This window comes from Muntiacus reevesi, chromosome 3 (assembly GCF_963930625.1).
Source record: "Muntiacus reevesi chromosome 3, mMunRee1.1, whole genome shotgun sequence".
Taxonomy (NCBI): Eukaryota; Metazoa; Chordata; class Mammalia; order Artiodactyla; family Cervidae; genus Muntiacus; species Muntiacus reevesi.
The window spans coordinates 167,571,065-167,590,763 of NC_089251.1; the positions used below are offsets into that span (position 1 = coordinate 167,571,065).

General features: G+C 41.0%; 1 protein-coding gene across 1 annotated transcript in view; it reads left to right on the forward strand.

Annotated features, from left to right (window-relative positions):
* Window positions 1–18,675, forward strand: part of NOX3 (NADPH oxidase 3) — a 65,454-nt gene extending 46,779 nt beyond the window's left edge. The window contains exons 11-13 of the mRNA XM_065927752.1: window positions 1,971–2,117; window positions 7,022–7,146; window positions 18,549–18,675. Of these exons, the coding sequence (XP_065783824.1) occupies window positions 1,971–2,117; window positions 7,022–7,146; window positions 18,549–18,675 (399 nt within the window). The remainder of the gene's footprint in view (window positions 1–1,970; window positions 2,118–7,021; window positions 7,147–18,548) is intronic.
* The last annotated feature ends 1,024 nt before the right edge of the window (window positions 18,676–19,699 follow it).

Genomic DNA, 19,699 nt, shown 5'->3' on the forward strand with positions numbered 1-19,699 from the left:
CCGGGGGCAGGGAGGAGAAGGATCATAGATGAGAATGGCATTAAATTCAGTCAAGGTTTTCGTTTCCATGGGGAGCCCAGTGAGTCAAAGGTTGGGGGACTAAGGTTTTGAAATAATGATTTAAATGAAGCACCTCACAAAAGTGGAAAGAGGATAGCAATATCACCCTCATAGGATATAAAGTCAGCTTCCCAGCCTTCATTCTTCCTCCCTCCTCTCCCCATCCCCTGTACACCCCCCAATCCATCCTCAAGATGCCGCGGGAGTGGTCCTTCCCCAGGGGCCTTCCTCAGATGACGTCATTCCCCACCGAGCAGCGGGCAGTGTCTTCCCCTGTCACTCAGAGTAAAAGTCAAGCCCCCGGCTGCACCCCTGCCTTCCCCTCAGACCTCACCTCTTGCTGCCACCAGCAGCCTCACTCTGCCCCCAGCCCTGCCCACCCGAGAGCTCCTGCCCTGGACCTCTATACTCTGTTCCTCTCCCAGCCTTTCAACTTTCTCCGTGGCCGGGCTCAAACGTCCCCTCTCCTTGACTTAATACTGCAGGACGTTCCAGCCTGTCTTCGTTTCTCCATAGGACCGATCACCCTCTGATGTGGCCTGTATTTCACCTATTCACTTATCACCATCTTTTTTTCTCCCTCTAAAATGCAGACTCCGTGAGGACAGGGAATTACTGGCTCGTCTGCCTGCTCTTCGAGTTGCAGAGCCAAGAACACTCTTGACACAGAGTAGGCATTGCTAGATGAACACAGTCGCCAGAGGGCCGCACGGCCTGAGACTGAAAAGAAGCTCCTTTGGGGCTGGGAGTGGGTAACGCCCCTGGGAGCTATTGTTTGTCCTGAGGTTAAGATTCCAAGTGCCCTTCCAAGCAGCAACTGTCCAAAAAATAGGTAGGCTCTAAGTTTTTGTTCTTGACTATTAATTTCTGCACAAACCTGGGGAGAATAGGCGAGATGCTTAGCCTTGAAACACATTCTGTGATTTTTTTTTTTTCTCATGAATATGATCTGCTAATTAAATCTTGTCTGGAAGTTTCATTATGTGATGATGGTGAAATGCAGGCTGGCGGGGGAAGGGAGGGCAAGAACACAGGCTATTGGAGGCAGTATTTCCTGGTGGAGATCAGGCTGGCCCTCTCCTCTATCTTGTTAAGCAGCACCTCTTTGGGGAGGGAGTGCAGGAAAGAGCAGTAGGCAATAGTGGGTAGGAGTGTAAGAAAAATAGGAGAATTAACAGACCTATCTCCTACAGTTTCTTCTAGATATAATTATCTGAAATCCAAAGTACAAAGTTGAGCCCTGGTTTTAGCAAGCCCAAACTGCTGCTTGTCACATGCCCTTTGCTAAACACAGAGGAGTTACAGAAACAAAAAAATGTTCTTCGCCATCATTTCATTATAGCAGTTGACACAAGACCACCACCGCCACCCACCAGCCTCCTTGGACACTAATATGTCTGGTTGAGAGCAAATTTCTGGTCTGCAAGTTTGATTCTGCAGTTACCATAATCTCCACCCTCTAGAGGTCATGACTGGTGAAGTCGATTAGTGAACAAGCCTTTGGGTCTCTGCAGAAGAAGGTCCAAATCCAGAGCTTAGATCATAAGTAAAGATGAACAGGATTGGTCTAATCGTTTATCCCCCTTTAGGAAGCAGTGAAAAGGCACAGCTAGTCATGATTATTAACTTCGTTCAGACACGGCACATCCAGGGATGGGGTAAACTGATCCTCATCCAGAGAAACTGGCAACAACCCACAGGCTCCTGACTCTGAATTCATTCTGGGCCTTTTCAAACACAAGGTGAGTGTTCTTTAAAGAAAACATAGTGTGACTGGCAGAGAGAAGCATGTTATTTTGCAGAAGTGCCCATTTGGGCTCAAATAATTTAATGGAGGTTAAGTAGTCTGCAATTATTGGCATATCATGAAAACATGGACCAATCTGCTTTCTTGCCCTCTGTCTTAACAGGTGTATTTCTACTGGATTTGCAGAGATCCAGGAGCCTTTGAGTGGTTTGCTGATCTCTTACTCTCGCTGGAAACAAAGATGAGTGAACAAGGGAAAGCTCACTTTCTGAGTTATCATATATTCCTTACTGGCTGGGATGAAAACCAGGTATTGATAAGATTCAGAATGAGCAATATTATCTAACTGGTGTTATGATAGAGCAAAGAGGAATAATTTCAGTAGTGAGTTCTACGATTATCAGGTAGCCTGAAAGTATTGTTTTTATGTTCTTTAAAAGAAAAGAGGAGAATAAAATAAAGCCAGCGTAGAGCTATTCACATTATAGCAATAAAAGGAATAGAAAAGGAGATTAGAAAAGAACTTGATCAAGGTGAGAAGATTCTAAGTTTGGAAACTCAAGAAAAATTACGTCATTGGAAATTGCTTTTGAAATTTAGTATTGTCAAGCAGACATTGTGGATTAGCTCTATTGTCCTGAGCCCTCAATTGGTTCTAATTCATTGCTTTGAGCTGTTCAAACAGAAAAAATCCGCAGATGTTGACATTCAGCATTTTGCGTTGTAAAACATTTGAGTTCTTACAAAAAATAATTGTTTCTATAGAAAATAAATATGAATATATGATTTATCTAGAGATTTATTTTTCCTAAGGCATTCTTAGAAATTGCTTACATATATGTTTATACACCTAAGATCAAAATGATCTTCTGTTAGAACAGGTGTTCTGCCTTAATATGTAGTAACACCATATTAAAGTTAGGCAAGCCACTCTAGTACTCTTGCCTGGAGAATCCCAGGGATGGCGGAGCCTGGTGGGCTGCCGTCTGTGGGGTCACACAGAGTCGGACATGACTGAAGTGACTTAGCAGCAGCAGCAAAGTTAGGTTTACCAAAAATAATGTATTATATATCAAAATATTGCATTGTGGTAGTGTTTCAGTGCTAATAGTATTGAATGATAACTGCTACATTTTAAATGTTTTCTAACTTCTCTAATGTGGAAGCTATCAATGAAGTGATGAAGTGATTACTGTAGTGGTGGTTTAGTTTCTTAAGTTGTGTCCAACTCTTGCGATCCCATGGACTATAGCCTACCAGGCTCCTCTGTCCATGGGATTCTCCAGGCGAGAATTCTGCAGTGGCTTGCCATTTCCTTTTCCAGAGGATCTTCCCAACCCAGGTCTCCTGCATTGCAGGCAGATTCTTTACCAACTGAGCTATGAGGGAAGTTAGAAAGCATTTAAAATGTAGCAGTTATCATTCAATACTATTAACACTGAAACTTCTCTAATGTGGAAGCTAACAATGAAGTGATGAAGTGATTACTAGGTTATGACATTTATGTCCTAATCAGCACTTCTGTGACAGTTACTGTAGATATTTAAGGAAAGCGTGTTTGAGCCAGAGATTTGCATTAGTCACTAAATTTACAAATGAATGCACTCCTGAGTCTCTCTCTGTCTCTCTCTCTCTCTGTCTCTCTCTCCCTCTCTCTCTGACACACACACACAACACATACACACTCTGGCCCTATAGAATATCACTGTAATTTGACTCTGTGCTTCTGAAAATGAATAAGATTTTGCTTGAAATTCAGTTGCTAAATGCTTTTTTAGGGTCTTATTTGCAGTCAGCCTTAAATATTCCTGTGGAATACTTTGAAATAGAGATTTCTTGGGAACTAGACTCGAAACACCTTCATGAATTAAATAGTGTTAATTATGTTTTCCAGAAAAACATCTTTTGCTTTCAAGTGGGATTTTTGACTAGTGATCCATTTGGTGAGGTGCAAACACAGCCTTTGTCTTCTGCTTTCTGGTCCAGTGCTTGCTCTTCTGCTTCTACGGATTGATTTTGAGTGTCCACCTAGGCAATCCCAGTCATTCGGAAGGTGCAAGATGCAGGCTCTGTTTGATTCTGTGACAACACAGCTCTGCCCCATCCCATCCCTGCCACTTCCAAAAGTACACTGTAAGAGATACTTTTCTTCTGAAAGCAGTAAATTAAAATCGACACATTCTTAAATTTTTGCCATGACATGTTGGAAATTCTCGAGATGCTTAAATTTCAGGACAAAATAATTGGTACATGCTGTCAGTCAGGAATCAAGAGGCTGTTTTAGAAACAGCCAATTGTTAAACTGAATTCAACAACCTCAAAGTGGCAGAATGACAAGAACAGAAGGGACAGATGGAAAAGGTATTATGAAGGGCAAATCAACAGGGTTTGGAGATTAATTGAACATTGGGAAGAGAAATATGGAGCAAATATAATTCCAAATGTTCAAACCCCAGTGATTGGTAGCTGGGCAGTATCATGGGCATAAATGAGAAAAACTCTTTTTTCTATTGAACAATACCCAAACTTAGCAAATACCTCCAGGCACCCCCTGACCAGACAGCAGCCCCCGTATTCTATACGATTCCTGTCATTTGCCGCTGGCCCCAGAGCCACCAAACAGTGTGTGTTCTCCAACCACACCAAGGACTTTCTCGCTTCCATCTCCCCTCACACTGTTTCCTTTCCCTTCAATGCAATGTTAAGGCACCTCAGTCATGTCTGACTCTTTGAGATCCCGTGGACTATAGCCCACCAGGCTCCTCTGTCCATGGGATTCTCCAGGCAATAATACTGGAGTGGGTTGCCATTCCCTTCTCCAGGGGATCTTCCCCCTTCAGGGATCGAAACCACATCTCTTGCATCTCCTGAATTGGCAGGTGGGTTCTTCACCACTAGTGCCATCTGTATGTCCCTCCTGTTGCCTCCTGCCTGGAACTTTAAAGCCCAGTTCCCACAAAGGCCTTCCCCAGTCCTCTTAGTTAAAACTATTCGAGGTTAACTTAGGTCTCCAGTTCACTTTGAGTGGTTAAGGTCATAGTATTTGTACACATGGGCTTCCCTGGGGGCTCAGATGGGAAAGAATCCGCCTGCAATGCGGGAGACCTGGGTTCCTCCCTGGGTTGGGGAGATCCCCCGGAGGAGGGCACAGCAACATACTCCCATATGCTTACCTGGAGAATCCCCGTGGGCAGAGGAGCCTGAGGAAGGTGGGAGGCAGCTACGCTCCATGGGGTCACAAAGAGTCGGACACTACTGAAATGACTAAGCACAGTTGTGCACATGGTCTGTCTCTTCTTCCAATGACCAGTTCCTCACAAAGCGGAGACCTCTCTTTCTTCTTTGCACTCAGATTCATAACATTCTGCCTGCCCAGGGCAATCACTTAACGATTGTAGGTAGAAGTAACTTGACATCACAAATTATTTGGAAAGCGTAATAATTCACTTTTAGCTGGGATGGCCAATTTGAAGGCACAAGAAGAATTCTACACAGTAATGTGTTTGGGGAGTTTAGGATGCAGTCCTCTACTCAGGTAGGAAGATGACAGTTTGGGAGAGAAACTTTGATTCACCTATGCAGGTGATGCTAATCGGGTTGCGAAAATGGAAGTTCTCTGGGGAGTAGTGGTCTGAAAGAGACCCAGAGAGCTGAGCTAGAGACTGGGAAGGCAGTCTTCCCATATGGAGACAGGGGAATAGGATAACAAAATAACAACTGCTGTTTCTTCCTTGAATCAGAACAAGAACCAGAGAGAAGTGCAAGAACTAGAATTTTGTAATGAAAATAGAATCAAGAAGCAGTGTTCAGCCACATGATAGAGAAGCCAAGAAGAATAAGGCCTGAGTTGTTCATTAGATTTGGCACTTAGTCAAAAAGGGAGTCGACTGTCCCTGGCTGCTTCTTCCACCCACTGCTGGAACCAGTTTCCTCTAGGGTTAGCAAAAGGGCTGTGGGGACAAAAATTCCAGTCTAATCTGGAGGTCGATACAACTCTGACCTTGAGTGCTAGTTCTAATAATGGGGCTTCTGCCAGTTTCCAAGACTCAGTCCTCAACTACCACTTCTGTTCTTAGCCTTGAACTCTTATCTCCTCTATTTTCCGCTTTACTCTCTGTCTTGACAAACCTGCCTAAGAAGAGCGTCCTGCCTGATGCTTGCCAGTTTTCCCTCTCTTGCCTGAAGTCCTCTTCCCAACTCAATTCCTCCAGTAGCCCTGCTACCTGGGCTCAGACCTGCTTGCCTAATGGCAACTCCCTGCAGCCTGGATTTCTGTGACTCCACCAAAGTCTCCATCATCAACTGGCTTGTTAGGGCCCAGCCTCCTTATTCCTGGCTGCTTTCTAGACTGATGAGAAGCATGCCAGGGAAGCCTGTCTTGCAGCAGGATCATGGGGTAAGAGTTGGGCCCCGCAGTATTGCTACTCACACTGGTCAGAGGAACTGAACAAATGAAGTACCCAAGGGTAAAACCCATGAGCTCAAGAGTTTTGGAGGGGCCTGAGCCCAGCAAACACAGATCTCAGGAGTTAAGAAGCAAGAATCCTTCTTACCTATCAGAGTTCAGCATGAGCTGAAACAAATGATAGCAACTTATAAACTCATCACTAGGCATGGCTATGCCCCAGGCTCTTACTTATCAACTACCTGATGCCTGGGTGCTTTTGTGCAATTTGAAGGCAAACCGTTGGCACAGAGCTCTAATACTGCCCCTTACTAGATCTGGCAACCTGTTCTGCCTGCCAGACTCCACATCCTCCTAGCATTTGAACTTGAACATAGATTGTTTCACTCCAAAAAGCAGATCTAACTGTAAAATCCGGCTTCACTCTAGGCATTTTCTATCACTTTAATCTGTCAGGGCTCCTCTCAGATCCCTAAGGTTTACTGTGAAGTGAACAGGGGCAGAGCTAGAAATTAGTTTTTGAGAAATTTGGCAGAAAAAAAAGTAGCTTAGTGTCTGCTTTCCCTTACCCCTTTTCACTGTATTACTCGCATCCTCTCAAGAAAAATCTTTCCAGGCTCACGTTTCTGCATGTCACCCACATAGAAGGAGCTTTGTTTCAATAGTGCCCAGGTGGAATACAAAGAATTTTCTGTTAAAAAATTGTGTTTTAAATCTACAAATGAGCATAATTACATCATCATTAATTTATTAGAGATACTTTCTTTTCCTCTCTAAACACCCATCTGATACCACAATTTTTACTTTAGGCCTTTCACATAGCTTTACATTGGGATGAAAATGCTGATGTGATTACAGGATTAAGGCAGAAAACCTTCTATGGAAGACCCAACTGGAATCACGAGTTCCAGCAGGTCGCCTTCAGTCACCCCAGGTGAGCAGCTCTCTCTCTCCTCTGCCTCTGGGAGCCTCCAGGAGAGACACAGTCTCCATCGCTGCAGGAATGGAAAGCCTCGGGCACAAACCAGCTAATCCACAGCAGTGGGCCTCTTGTTTAGAGATAAAACATCAACCTTAGAAAAAGTAGTCATGGGATATTTCAGGAACCACAGACCTGTGCATGACCATCTTACAACATTTGACAAGTGTCAACTGCATTGAACTTTTTCATTGTTGTTGTTTAGTCACTAAGTTGTGTCTGAATCTTCTGCAACCCCGTAGATTGTAGCTCCCCAGGCTCCTCTGTCCATGGGATTTCCCAGGCAAGAATACTGGAGTGGGTTGCCATATCCTTCTCCAGGGGATCTTCCCAACCCAGGCATTGAACCCACGTCTCCTGCATTAGCAAGTGGATTCTTTACCACTGAGTTACCATGGAAGCCCTAAAATTTTTCATACTTAAACTCAGTTGAAGATGATATTTCTTTTTAATTTTTATTTATTTATTTACTTATCAAACCAGCCTCTAATATATCTTTGCATTAGATTTTTAGGATAGATTACTTATGGGACAAAAGAAATAGAGCTGAAAAAGACTTTAGGGATTATATTTATCTTTATTTATTTTTAAATTAGTTTCTATTGGAGTGTAGTTGATGCACAATGTTGTGTTAGTTTCTGCCTACTGCAAAGTGTCTCAGTTACATATATATTGTTTCATAATCTTTTCCATTATGGTTTATCACAGGATACGGAATATAATTCCCTGTGCCATACAGTCAGACCTTGTGGTTTATTCATACTACACATATACTAGTTTGCATCTGCTAATCCCAAACTAGCAAACCTTCCGTTCCCTATCTTCCTACTCTTTGGCAACCAGAAATCTGTTCTTGGCATCTGTGAGTTGTTCCTGTTTCATAGATATGTTCATTTGTGTTGTATTTTAGGTTCCACATACAAGTGATAGCATATGGTATTTGTCTTTCTCTTTCCGACTTACTTTGCCTAGTATGATAATCTCTAGGTCCAGAAGATGGTATTTCTTAAACTGTCTATGCCTTCAAGAAATCTTGGGTAAACACAATTGATCTGTAATTACTCAACTGGAGAATTCACTTAGCCAAACTGTAAACTGTACCTAGCATATCCTGCAAAGCAGAAAAAAATATTCTAAAACCAAACAGGAATTCAGGAGTCCAAGAACCTGGTTGTAAATCCTGGCTCCATCATTACCACCAATTTACCTTGAACAAGTTATTTAACTTGGTTCTGACCATCCCCTTGTCTGTAAACTGCAAATAATAAAACTGTTTACCTCCTAGGCTTCTGTGAGGATTAACTGTGTGAATTCTAAAGGACCTAAAACACTGCTTTGAGTTCAGTGTTAGCTGCTCTCATTATTATTTTAATTATTAGTTTAGCTCAGTTCAGTGCAATCTCTCAGTTGTGTCCGACTCCCTGCAACCCCATGGACTGCAGCACGCCAGACATCCCTGTCCATCACCAACTCCCAGAACTTGCTCAAACTCATGTCCATCGAGTCAATTATGCCATCCAACCATCTCATCCTCTGTTGTCCCCTTCTCCTTCTGCCTTCAACCTTTCACAGCATCAGGTTATTTTCCAGTGAGTCAGTTCTTTGTATCAGGTGGCCAAAGTTTCAGCTTCAGCATCAGTCCTTCCAATGAATATTCAAGACTGATTTCTTTAGGATTGACTGGTTTGATCTCCTTACAGTCCAAGGGACTCGCAAGAGTCTCCTCCAACACCACAGTTCAAAAGCATCAATGCTCAGCTTTCTTTATAGTCCAGCTCTCACATCCATACATAACTACTGGAAAAACCATAGCTTTGACTAGATGGACTTTTGTTGGCAAAGTAATGTCTCAGCTTTTTCACTATCCTCTTTTACCTTCAAGAGGCTCTTTAGTTCTTCTTTGCTTTCTGCCGTAAAGGTGGTGTCATCTTTGTATCCAAGGTTACTGATATTTCTCCCGGCAATCTTGATTCCAGGTTGTGCTTTGTCCAGCCCAGCATTTTACATGATGTACTCTGCATATAAGTTAAATAAGCAGGGTGACAATATACAGCCTTGACGTACTCCTGTCCCGATTTGGGACCAGTCTCTTGTTCCATGTCAAGTTCTAACTGTTGCTTCTTTACCTGAATACAGATTTCTCAGGAGGCAGGTAAGGTGGTCTGGTATTCCCATCTCTTTAAGAATTTTACAGTTTGCTGTGATCCACACAGTCAAAGTTTTGGCGTAGTCTATAAGGCACAAGTAGATGTTTTTCTGGAACTCTCTTGTTTTTTTCAGTGATCCAGTGGATCTCTGGTTCCTCTGCTTTTTCTAAATCCAGCTTGAACATCTGGAAGTTCACAGTTCACATACTATTGAAGTCCGGCTTGGAGAATTTTGAGCGTTACTTTGCCAGTGTGTGAGATGAGTTTTTAAAAAAAAAAAACTTAAGTATGACTACTATATGGTAAACTTCAGCATAGAAGAGGAAAAGCATTTCCTCTGGGACCGTAAGACAAGAGTGAAGGCTGTATTTTCTGATTCTAGAAGATACTGACTATGTGACAAACAAGGGAGTTTGTTTGAGCTTTTGGGCCCAGTGTAAAACATGCATGATTCCATACACTCACAGTGTTATTTTCATAATTTAAAAATACATAGTATGTTGAAAAACTTGGTGAAGTACAAAGTACTAATGCAAAGCTTTTGTTGTTATTTATATATATTGTCTAAATCAGGCATTGTTCTGAACCCACATCATCTACAGGTCTTGGAAGCAGCATGTCCTAATACTGTCTTTGTTTAAAGAATAGTTTCCACTTTTGAGGAAAGACCTGAAGGATAAGGACCTGGCAAGTGTGCCATTGGGCAACTAGGAAAAAGCAAAAGGGTAGCATGTGCCAAGGCCCTGAGACAGCAGACAGTGTTCCTGGCATAATCCAGGAGGCCATGGATCATGTTGCTATGCTCTTTTTTTGGAAAAAAAATTATTCCTCTGATAAATGTTTTATACTCAATTTTCAATGATCATGGGACTAATGTCCCCACGTTGCAGGCTTTTGACAGGGACACATGTATCTTGGTCTTCAAGCTTTTATAGATAAGACTGCTCTTTTCTATGCTGTTTTTGTTGTTGTTCAGTCATTAAGTCACGTTTGACTCTTTGTGACTCCTCGGACTGTAGCACACTAGGTTCTTCTGTCCTCCCCATCTCCCGGAGTTTGCTCAAACTCGTGTCCATTGAGTGGGTGATGCTCTCTAACCATCTCATCCTCTGATGCCCACTTCTCCTCTTGCTGCCCACTTCTCTTTCAGTCTTTCCCAGTATCAGGGTCTTTTCCAATAAATTGGCTCTTTGCGTCAGGTGACAAAGTATTGGAGCTTCAGCTTCAGTCCTTCCAATGAATATTCAGAGTTGATTTCCTTTAGGATTGACTGGTTTGATCTCCTTGCAGTCCAAGGGACTCTCAAGAGTCTTCTCCAATGCCACAGTTCAAAAGCATCAATGCTTCTGTGCTCAGTTTTCTTTATGGTCCAACTCTCACAACCTTACATGATTACTGGAAAAACCATAGCTTTGATTGTCCCTTATAGCTTCACATTGTATCTGTTTATTTGTGTTACATATGACATTTACAGCCCAGTAAGAAGACCTTTCAGACCAAACCATTTAATTATCTCCCTTCCCTCAGAAAGGTGTAAACCAGAAACACAGCATCAAGAGACGGAGGGTAGAACTGTGTTTGCACAAACTCTACCTCCAAAATTAAATTGCATTGTGCTGAGAATTGAGTCTGTCTGATTTTGCAGGGAGTGAGGAGTAGCAAACAGTTTGAAAGTGGGAAAATCATATAGCCCTCACTTTTCTCTTTGCCTTGTGAAGTGTGTGTTCATTCCTTTTCAAAAGCCATAATCGAAGTATAGTATATACATGTACTTAAAGCCCAGTTGAATTTTTCAGCACAAGAGTTATGGAAACTCTCTCTTCCCAATGGAAGACTTCATCTCTTCCAGAGTTAAAAAAAAAAAAAAAAACAACCCAAAGTTAGTTTGGATGTCACTGAATCAAACCTCTATATACTTCCTAGTCCCAAATTCTAAAATGGTGTATCTGTAACAACCTTAGACTCTCTAACACTGCAACTTATTATACAACTTAACTATCAATGTAATTAACATTAGACATGTGTTACTGTTGTTGCTGTTCCCTGGCTAAGTCATGTCCGACTCCTTGCCACCACAAGGACTGTAGCCCTCCAGGCTTCTTTGTCCTTCACTGTCTCCTAGAGTTTGTTCAGATTCACGCCCATTGAGTTGGTGATGCCATCCATTTCATCCTCTGTCGTCCCCTTCTCCTCCTGCCCTCAACCTTTCCCAGCACCGTGGTCTTTTTCAATGAGTTGGCTCTTCACATCAAGTGGCCAAAGCTTCAGATTCAGCATTAGTCCCTCCAGTGAATATTTAGGGTTGATTTCCTTTGGGATTCACTGGTTAGGAAAGCTCAATTATCCTTTTATTCATGGAATGCCAGATTCCTGGGAAAAGACAAGTCACCAGGAGAAGGCTTAGCACTACTCTTCCAAAAGACTTTTTAAATGACCTCCTTAAAATAATTTTGTTTTCTGCTGTGTAAAAGAAGATTTATGTTTAATGAAGCTTTTAATGAAGACATCACAGAAAGAGAATGCCAATAGAATCTAATTTTTAAACAAGAAAATCTAATATTGAGAAGTATTTCAATATCCTGGCCTTTGCCAAGTTATAAATAAAACACACAATTCAATTATTGTTCTGCACAAAGAACAAAGTCACATTAATTTTCCTCAAGATGGTTATTAAAGAGATAAACAGTATGTTTTCCCCCCGATTATGTCAAGGAGATGTTTGTTCCCAAGTTTCATTGGCTACTCATACAAGACAGGTCTGTCCTGTCATTAGCTCATATCTTTCAGCAAAGATGGGCCAGGAAGAATTGTTGGATTTGTTCATGGCCTCAGAAAAGGTTCTTTGTTCTTGAGGGTCTTTGAAGTAGGCTCTCAACCATTTCTATTCATCAGTGCAAAGCAGAGTATTCTTAGGGCTTACTCTTTTAAAAACATTTACCTGTTCATTTAAAGCAGTAGTCTGTTCTTGTTCTAAGAAGAAGGAGTTAAATCAAAAGAATAAAGGGAAGAGGGGCAAAAATATTTTTTTACAGAACATGAAAAACAGCACCAAAAATAAAGCTTGAAGGGAAGTAGATCAAAGAGAACAGTGCAAGCTATAAAGGAAGCAGAAAATTGCAAAAATAACAGTAATGGAGAAACAAATTGATGGGCATCAAAATGAATACAAATAAGGAAAGGGAAAGAAAAAATTTTAAAGAGATCAAAGACAGAGAGTAGAAAACAGGGAAGTATACACTGTTGTTTTTATGTGCAATTAATTTCATAATTGCATCAGCTGTTTAACAAAAGCACAAGTATAATTTTAAAAGAAAATCAACAAATAGTAAGTGGACATGTAAAAAGTAAGTCTTTGATTGATATGGCCAAACTGACATGCATGGAACTGTTGCTGTACATTGCTTAAGTTAGACAAGCACAGAAAATTACTCTAAACTCACAGACAATGGAAACTATTCTTTTAATTAAAATACAAATGTTAATTAAATACACACATTGATATCTGTGTCTTATTAATCTTTAGAAATGCATGTCTTATACAAAAATGGCAGCTACATATCATTATTTGTAGATGTTATTATGACTCCAAACTTTAGGCAAATGTTCAGAAAATCAGGAAATTGTTTCCAAGAAGGTAAACAGAATGAAAATAAATATATCTTTATCACATCTAGCTACTTTTTGATAAACACATGTTATGTGTGTGCTCAACCTTCTGGATTTGCAGGTCTGTTGTCTTTAATTAATTGAATAAAATGATACTCCATAAGACTTCAATCTTGATCTTACATTTCACATAATATTTATAGTTTGCCACTTTTGACTTATCTACTAATAACTTCACCATGCCTTGTAAGCGTAAAACTTTATGCAGTTAATTACCATAAAAACTTAGAAGATCTGGGCACTTTTTTCATAGCTTCAGTAGAAGTGTTTCTTTTCTCTGGAAGAAAAAATAAAGAATAGAAGAATACTACCATTTGTTAGAACAGTACAACCCCAAAGTGAAGAAAGATGCCGACTTACCATATGACTGGGAACTTCTGATCCATGCTACATGAATGCATTTTAGACCACCCATTGTTTTCAGAAATGTAAAAATACCTTTCTACTAAATTGAGTAAATGTGTCCACCTGGAGCCACATTTGCTTGTGTGCACACCGTCCAATTCTCATTTGTATGTACATATGCACAAAATGTTTTTAAATGATATTTTTAAGAAATTAACATTCTGATTATAGCACACAAGTCTGTCTGTCTAAAAAGATATCCTAAACATTCCTTATATGACTAAATTGCTCAGAATACTCAAAGAAATAGACTTTGGTAGAAATTCCACAAAAAACAAATTATAGCTTCAAGAGAAAAAGAAAGTCACCATAAACTTATGATTGGGCATTGTTAGCATACATAAACAGTGTCTTTCCATCAGAGGACATCCAGTCCTGTTATGATCAAGTGAAGATTCACTGAAAATTGCTGGCATTATTCCATTTGTGATAGGTGGGATTAGGAAGGTCGGTGAGTACAAGGTAGATTTATCATTATTCTGCATTCTCCTTGGGAATTATCTATTGAAGCATTAGATACAGCAAAAATATTAGGATAATTCTGTGTGATGTATTTCTGTATGAGATGTATGTTTTCAGTTTTATCAGAGGAAGGAGTGGACACAATTGGCAGAAACATAGCTCTGCCATGGGATCCAACACTACAAGTCAGCTGCTTTCATTTCCCTCCCCTAATTTAATCATGAGGGGCTTCCCAGGTGGCGCAGTGGTAAAGAATCTGCCTGCCAATGCAGGAGACCCAAGAAATGCGGGTTCGATTCCTGGGTCAGGAAGATCCCCTGGAGTAGGAAATGGCAACCCACTCCAGTATTCTTACCTGGAAAATTCCATGGACAGAGAAACCTGGCGGGCTACAGTTCATGGAGTCACAAAGAGCTGAACACGACTGAGCAAACACACAACAACACACATTTTTAACCATGATGCTCTCAAGGGCAGCAGCTTCGTGCTCCTAAGAGCCAAGTCCAGTCACCAGCTGTAGCTCGTGAAGGTACCATGAGAAGGATGAGGAATCTGGGACAAGAGTGCTGACGCACCAGAGAAGATGGAGTTGGTGGGAAGAGCTAGAGAAGTGTGTCGGCCATGAGCAAACACCGTTAGGGATGCTTGTAGCCCCTCATCAACCCCCGAGTAATTAGGTCGCAGCAAAAAGTAGCAGAGGAGGCCGCTATAAAGAATTGGGAGGTGGATTTTTTTTTTTTTTAAATGGCCAACACAGTTATCATCTCTGGTTACGAAAAGGAAGGTGTTATTCAAAATATAATTATGAGATGAATTATTTGAAGGCTTCTCTAATGAAAAGCATTCTCTAGGGAAGATTAAATAGAAGTTGTGTCCATTGTCTGATAGTGAGCTTATAGTTCTCATTGTCTTCTTTCTAAGCCTCCATAAATCCACGGGAAGCTTCTGTTTATCGATTTTATTTGCAGAGTGCACTCGGGGCATAAAGTAATTTGATTTTTTTTTTTAAATGGGGTTTAGGGTCTGCCCCTATAGGGTTATAACTTACCAAGCATAAGAGCCAACACATAAAAACAAACATGCAATTTAAAGAGAGCAAGGCTCAAGATGGGAGAACCTGGGAAGCCAGGAAGGTGGTGGGATTACACTCACTCTCCCATATATCTGCTGGCCGGAAACCTCCCGGGAAGTGACATTCTGGCTTCCTTTCATGCATGGCATCACCGAACTGTTTTGACAAATGCATCAAGCCCACAAAAAATGAGCACAATAGTCATTTAGCAAATGAGAGGGGAACAAGAGAAATTTCTTTATTGTTTATCAGAGCTAAAAATGCTGTTAATGTTAGCCATCTCTGCAACTTGTGTAAAATTTGTCCTTTCCCCATCAATGTCAGATGCCCAGACTGATCAATGCTGCTAATGTTGTCCCCAATCCAACGCCTCCCGTGTGTGCAAACTCTGCAACTAGAAGGCTGTAAACTGAACAATAATGCCTGTGGTTTTATACTTCTTTTACAGAGAATCTTTTTTTTTTTTCATTCTGAGCATTCGTGGGTAATTAAACTTTATAGAAGAATGTTTTTTCTTTAGCAACCCCATTAGGGTTCTGTTGCACTTGTCCGTTGCCTCATAAAAGAAAAAAATAAGCTGCCACATCAGTGCCTTCACTACTTTTAGTGAGGCTTCTTGGCTCCTTGCTTTGCAGTGAGGCTTCATGATGAGAAAGGTCCGTACTTGAAATCACAAACGCCGAGGCAGGGAAGCAAGACACACAGAAGCATGCCATGTATGGGGACCATAATGCACAGAGAGCTAAGGAAGGACTGGCCTTTCTGCCTCAGTGGAAGGCAGATGATGAAGGGCCTTTGTGAGACTTTTTGGCGATGACATAACCATGACAGTTACATAAATACAGAAACATGTGCGCTCGGCTGTGCAGTGTAATAGCCGCACCTTCAAAGGAGGCAGGGTAGCTGTGAACTGCTGGGGACACCAGGGGTACACCTGGCAGCCAGCAGTCAGAATCCTTTGAAATGGAGTCTTAAAGGCAGAGCATCAAAGAGCATCTTCATGATCTGCAAACAGTCACACGTGGCTGCAAGCGAAAGGGCAATCTTAGCCTGTTGGGAATGGACCAGTGGGCAATCTCTTAGGTGACACCTACACTAATGGAAAAATATTACCACCCATATCACTGTCTTTGAACATAGATGCAAGGTTGCCTCTGGGCATCAGACTCCTCACGGGGAAGGCTTTTGCCTGACCCATCTATCATTCAAAATGCGACAGTCCAGAACTCAAAAAACCTAGTACAAGCCTGGGGGGGAGGAGAGTATGGGGGGAATGGACACATGTGTATGTATGACTGAGCCCCTTCACTGTTCACCTAGAACTATCCTTGTTAGCCAGCCATACCTCAATATAAAAAAAAAGATGAATACTTCAGATAAAAAACAAAAATTCCTAGTGCAAGAGTGCTGGTCCAGGAAGTCTGTACCAGCTGGGTACAATCACTGCTGGGTTAAAAGTCCACATCACATCCTGTGGTCAGCTTCTTGGAGCAGGCAGACATAATGTAGGTTGTAATGTAAGTTAACCATTCTTGACAGCTCACTACGTGCTAAGTCTGATCTAACCCTCACAGAGGCACATAAGAGATTGGTACAGAACTGTCCCCGTGGACAAAGTCCCCAAAGGGAGACTTTGGGAAGCTGATTAACATGCCCAGCAATGAAGTGATGAATCAACAGCACTCAACCATCGGCTGATAGTTCCATGTGCGTTAGTTCCTCAGTCATGTCTGACTCTTTGCAACCCCATGAACTGTAGCCTGCCAGGCTCCCTGTCCATGAAATTCTTAAGGCAAGAATACTGGAGTGGGTTGCCATTCCCTTCTCCAGGGGATCATCCCAATCCAGGGATCGAATTCGGGTCTCCTGCGTTGAAAGTAGAGTCTTTACTGTCTAAGCCACTAGGGAAGCCCATAAACACCTTTAAATTACTTCATTAAGTCATAAACTCATATTTTTTTCAGTGGGAAATGTTTCCTGAAAAAGTGTTTTCTCAAATTTAGCCATAGGAATAATCTCTTTAAAAATAATACTTAACCATTTTAAACATATTGTCATTTACAAACGAATCCACTTGATAAGTTGCTTTGAAGCTAGAGTTTGAAATGTAATTGAACCATCAATTTCTACCATGGCTATTATTGTTCAGGAACACATAATTAAATGTGGATTCAATACATGGCAGAGAATCATGTTAACACACAAGCTAAGAAGAATGAGGTTATAGAGGTGTTTCTCAACAAGCACGATATGAGGAGGTAAAGGTGTTGTGAAGGGCTGGTCCTGAAGTTCAAGGAATTTTTCTAAGACAGTGTTTCTCAGAGGATAGCTCATAGGGCCATGTGCTTTAATAGCACCTGGGAGGCTTGCTAAAAATGCATTCCTTGGATTCGAGCCTGAGGCTCTGTTTTAATAATCTGCCTAGATAATTTTATGCCTAGCAAAGTATGAGAACTTCTGACCCAGACTCGAACCACGAATTAAGCTTGTGCCAGAGATTAGAAAAATACTACAAAGAATAGCACAATGCAAGATAAGGGAAATCATGGTTTCTATAAGTCCCTGTAGAGACTGGTCACTCCCGCTTTTCAGAGACAGCAGGAATCCTGGTGCTAACTCATTATTTATATATAAAGAGAGCCAGCAGTTGTGTTTTCAAGGGATTGGAGCAGCCCTGGGACATTCATTATATGCAAAAACATCCCTTCAACACTGTTTTCTGAAATGCCATAATTAGAGAGGACAACTTTGAGGTGACTTCATTTTCAGCCATGTGATCTTCCTTTCCAACTCTTCCTTTTGGCATTCTTTGAAAATTAAAGTAATTCCAACAGGAGAAGTAGCAAAAGTTGCTAGGACTTTCATATAAATGATCTTAACTATGAAAAGGCAGGGTTGAATAACAGTAATAACTAACACTTTTAAAACCTTTTGGAATGCATTATCTCATTTTGCCTTGGATAAAGCATACCACGTAGTCATTATTATCTTAGTTCTCATGTGGAGATTGAGGTTCATAGTCTTGCTCAAGAGCATGCAGCTAATAGGGAACAGAGCCATTTGTTCATTTCCCCAGCAAACAAATATTGTCTACCCAGGATTACAGAAATGAGTAAGACAGACCAGGTTCTTACTCTTGGGGAGGTGACATTCTAATCACCAATCCAAGAGAATGCTAATCAAGGTCACGACCAAAATTCCACCCAATATCACCTCTATAATGAAACGCCTTCATCTGTCATCATGGCACCTGCCAACCTCAATCTTCTTCACATCACCTATCTGTATCACACAGCATCTTGTGATACAGAGCTTAACAGGATTCTGGGAACCTGTGGGAGAATATGCTGCTAAAAGTAGGAGAAAAAATTTTGAGGACATGGCTGATTGATGTCAATGTATGGCAAAACCACTACAATATTGTAAAGTAATTAGCCTCCAATTAAAATTTAAAAAAAAAATATTTTGAGGAAAGAAGAAAGTGGGTGGAGAAACATACATAAAGTCACAACCACAGCTACCCGCTAACTGTATCCTTCTGTCTTGGCTGTTGGCTGGTCTTGCCCTGTGTAACACATTCTGTTCTTGTCTCATCCCCACCACAGCAGCAACATTGGCGTGTTCTTCTGTGGACCCAAAGCTCTCTCAAAGATACTTCAAAGAATGTGCCGCTTATATTCATCTGCTGACCCCAGGGGCGTTCACTTTTATTACAACAGAGAAAGCTTCTAGACTTTGGAGGAAAAAAATCCACGTGTTGTGTAAGTGGCTACAATCATATAGGTCAAGCATCAGGAAACTTTTCCCATAAAGTGCCAGATAATAATTATTTTAGATTTTGTGGATCGTATGGTCTCACTTGCAACTACTCAACTCTGCTGTTGCCAGCACCAAAGCAGCCCCTGTATCTTAACAAATGGAGGTGGCTGTGTTCCAGCAAAACTTTATTTAGGGACACTGAAAGCAAATTTCATATAATTTTCTTCTGTCATAAAATATTCTTCTTTTGATTTGTTCTCAACAATTTAAAAATGTAAGACATTCTTAGCTCGTGAGTTGTCCGAAAATGGGTGGTGGGCCAAATTTGACTTGTAGGGAAGTAGTTTGATGAGCCCTGATATAGGCCATCTTTCCCAAGCTTGCTTTCATGCCTAACAATACGTCCAAATGGAGACCGGCATGGCTGCTTGGCTCATAGCCTCCTTTAGAAGTCATTTCAAATTTCATCTCCCCGATGACAGAGACATCTGCCTTGTATCCAAACCTGATCTTTTCTGCTTTAAACTTAAGCTCCTTTGTGCTTTTTTCATCCTCTATAGATCTGAGAAATCACCAATGGGGGTTATCTTTCACAAAATTCCTTTCTATACTTGAAAATGATAATAAAATCATTCTTTACCTATCCCTTTTCTAGTCCAAACAATACTGAACTCTTAACTTTTCATCCAAGGATATATACCCTAGCACTTCAATCATTCTTGTTGCCCTTCTTCAAATCCATTTTCATTCTTCACATCCTTTTAAAATGTGTTGACTAAAATGAGATGTAACATTCTAATCTAAGCAGGACTAGTAGTGTATAAAAGAGTGATTTTTTTTTTAGAGCTTGTATGCCATATGCTTTTCAATACAACTAAATTCTGTTTGCATCTCTTTCTTTCCTTCCTTCCACATTTCTTTCTTTCTCTCTTTTAATAAGTACTTTTTGTTACAATCACATTTTGATCTATGATCATCTTGATACTTACACCTCAGC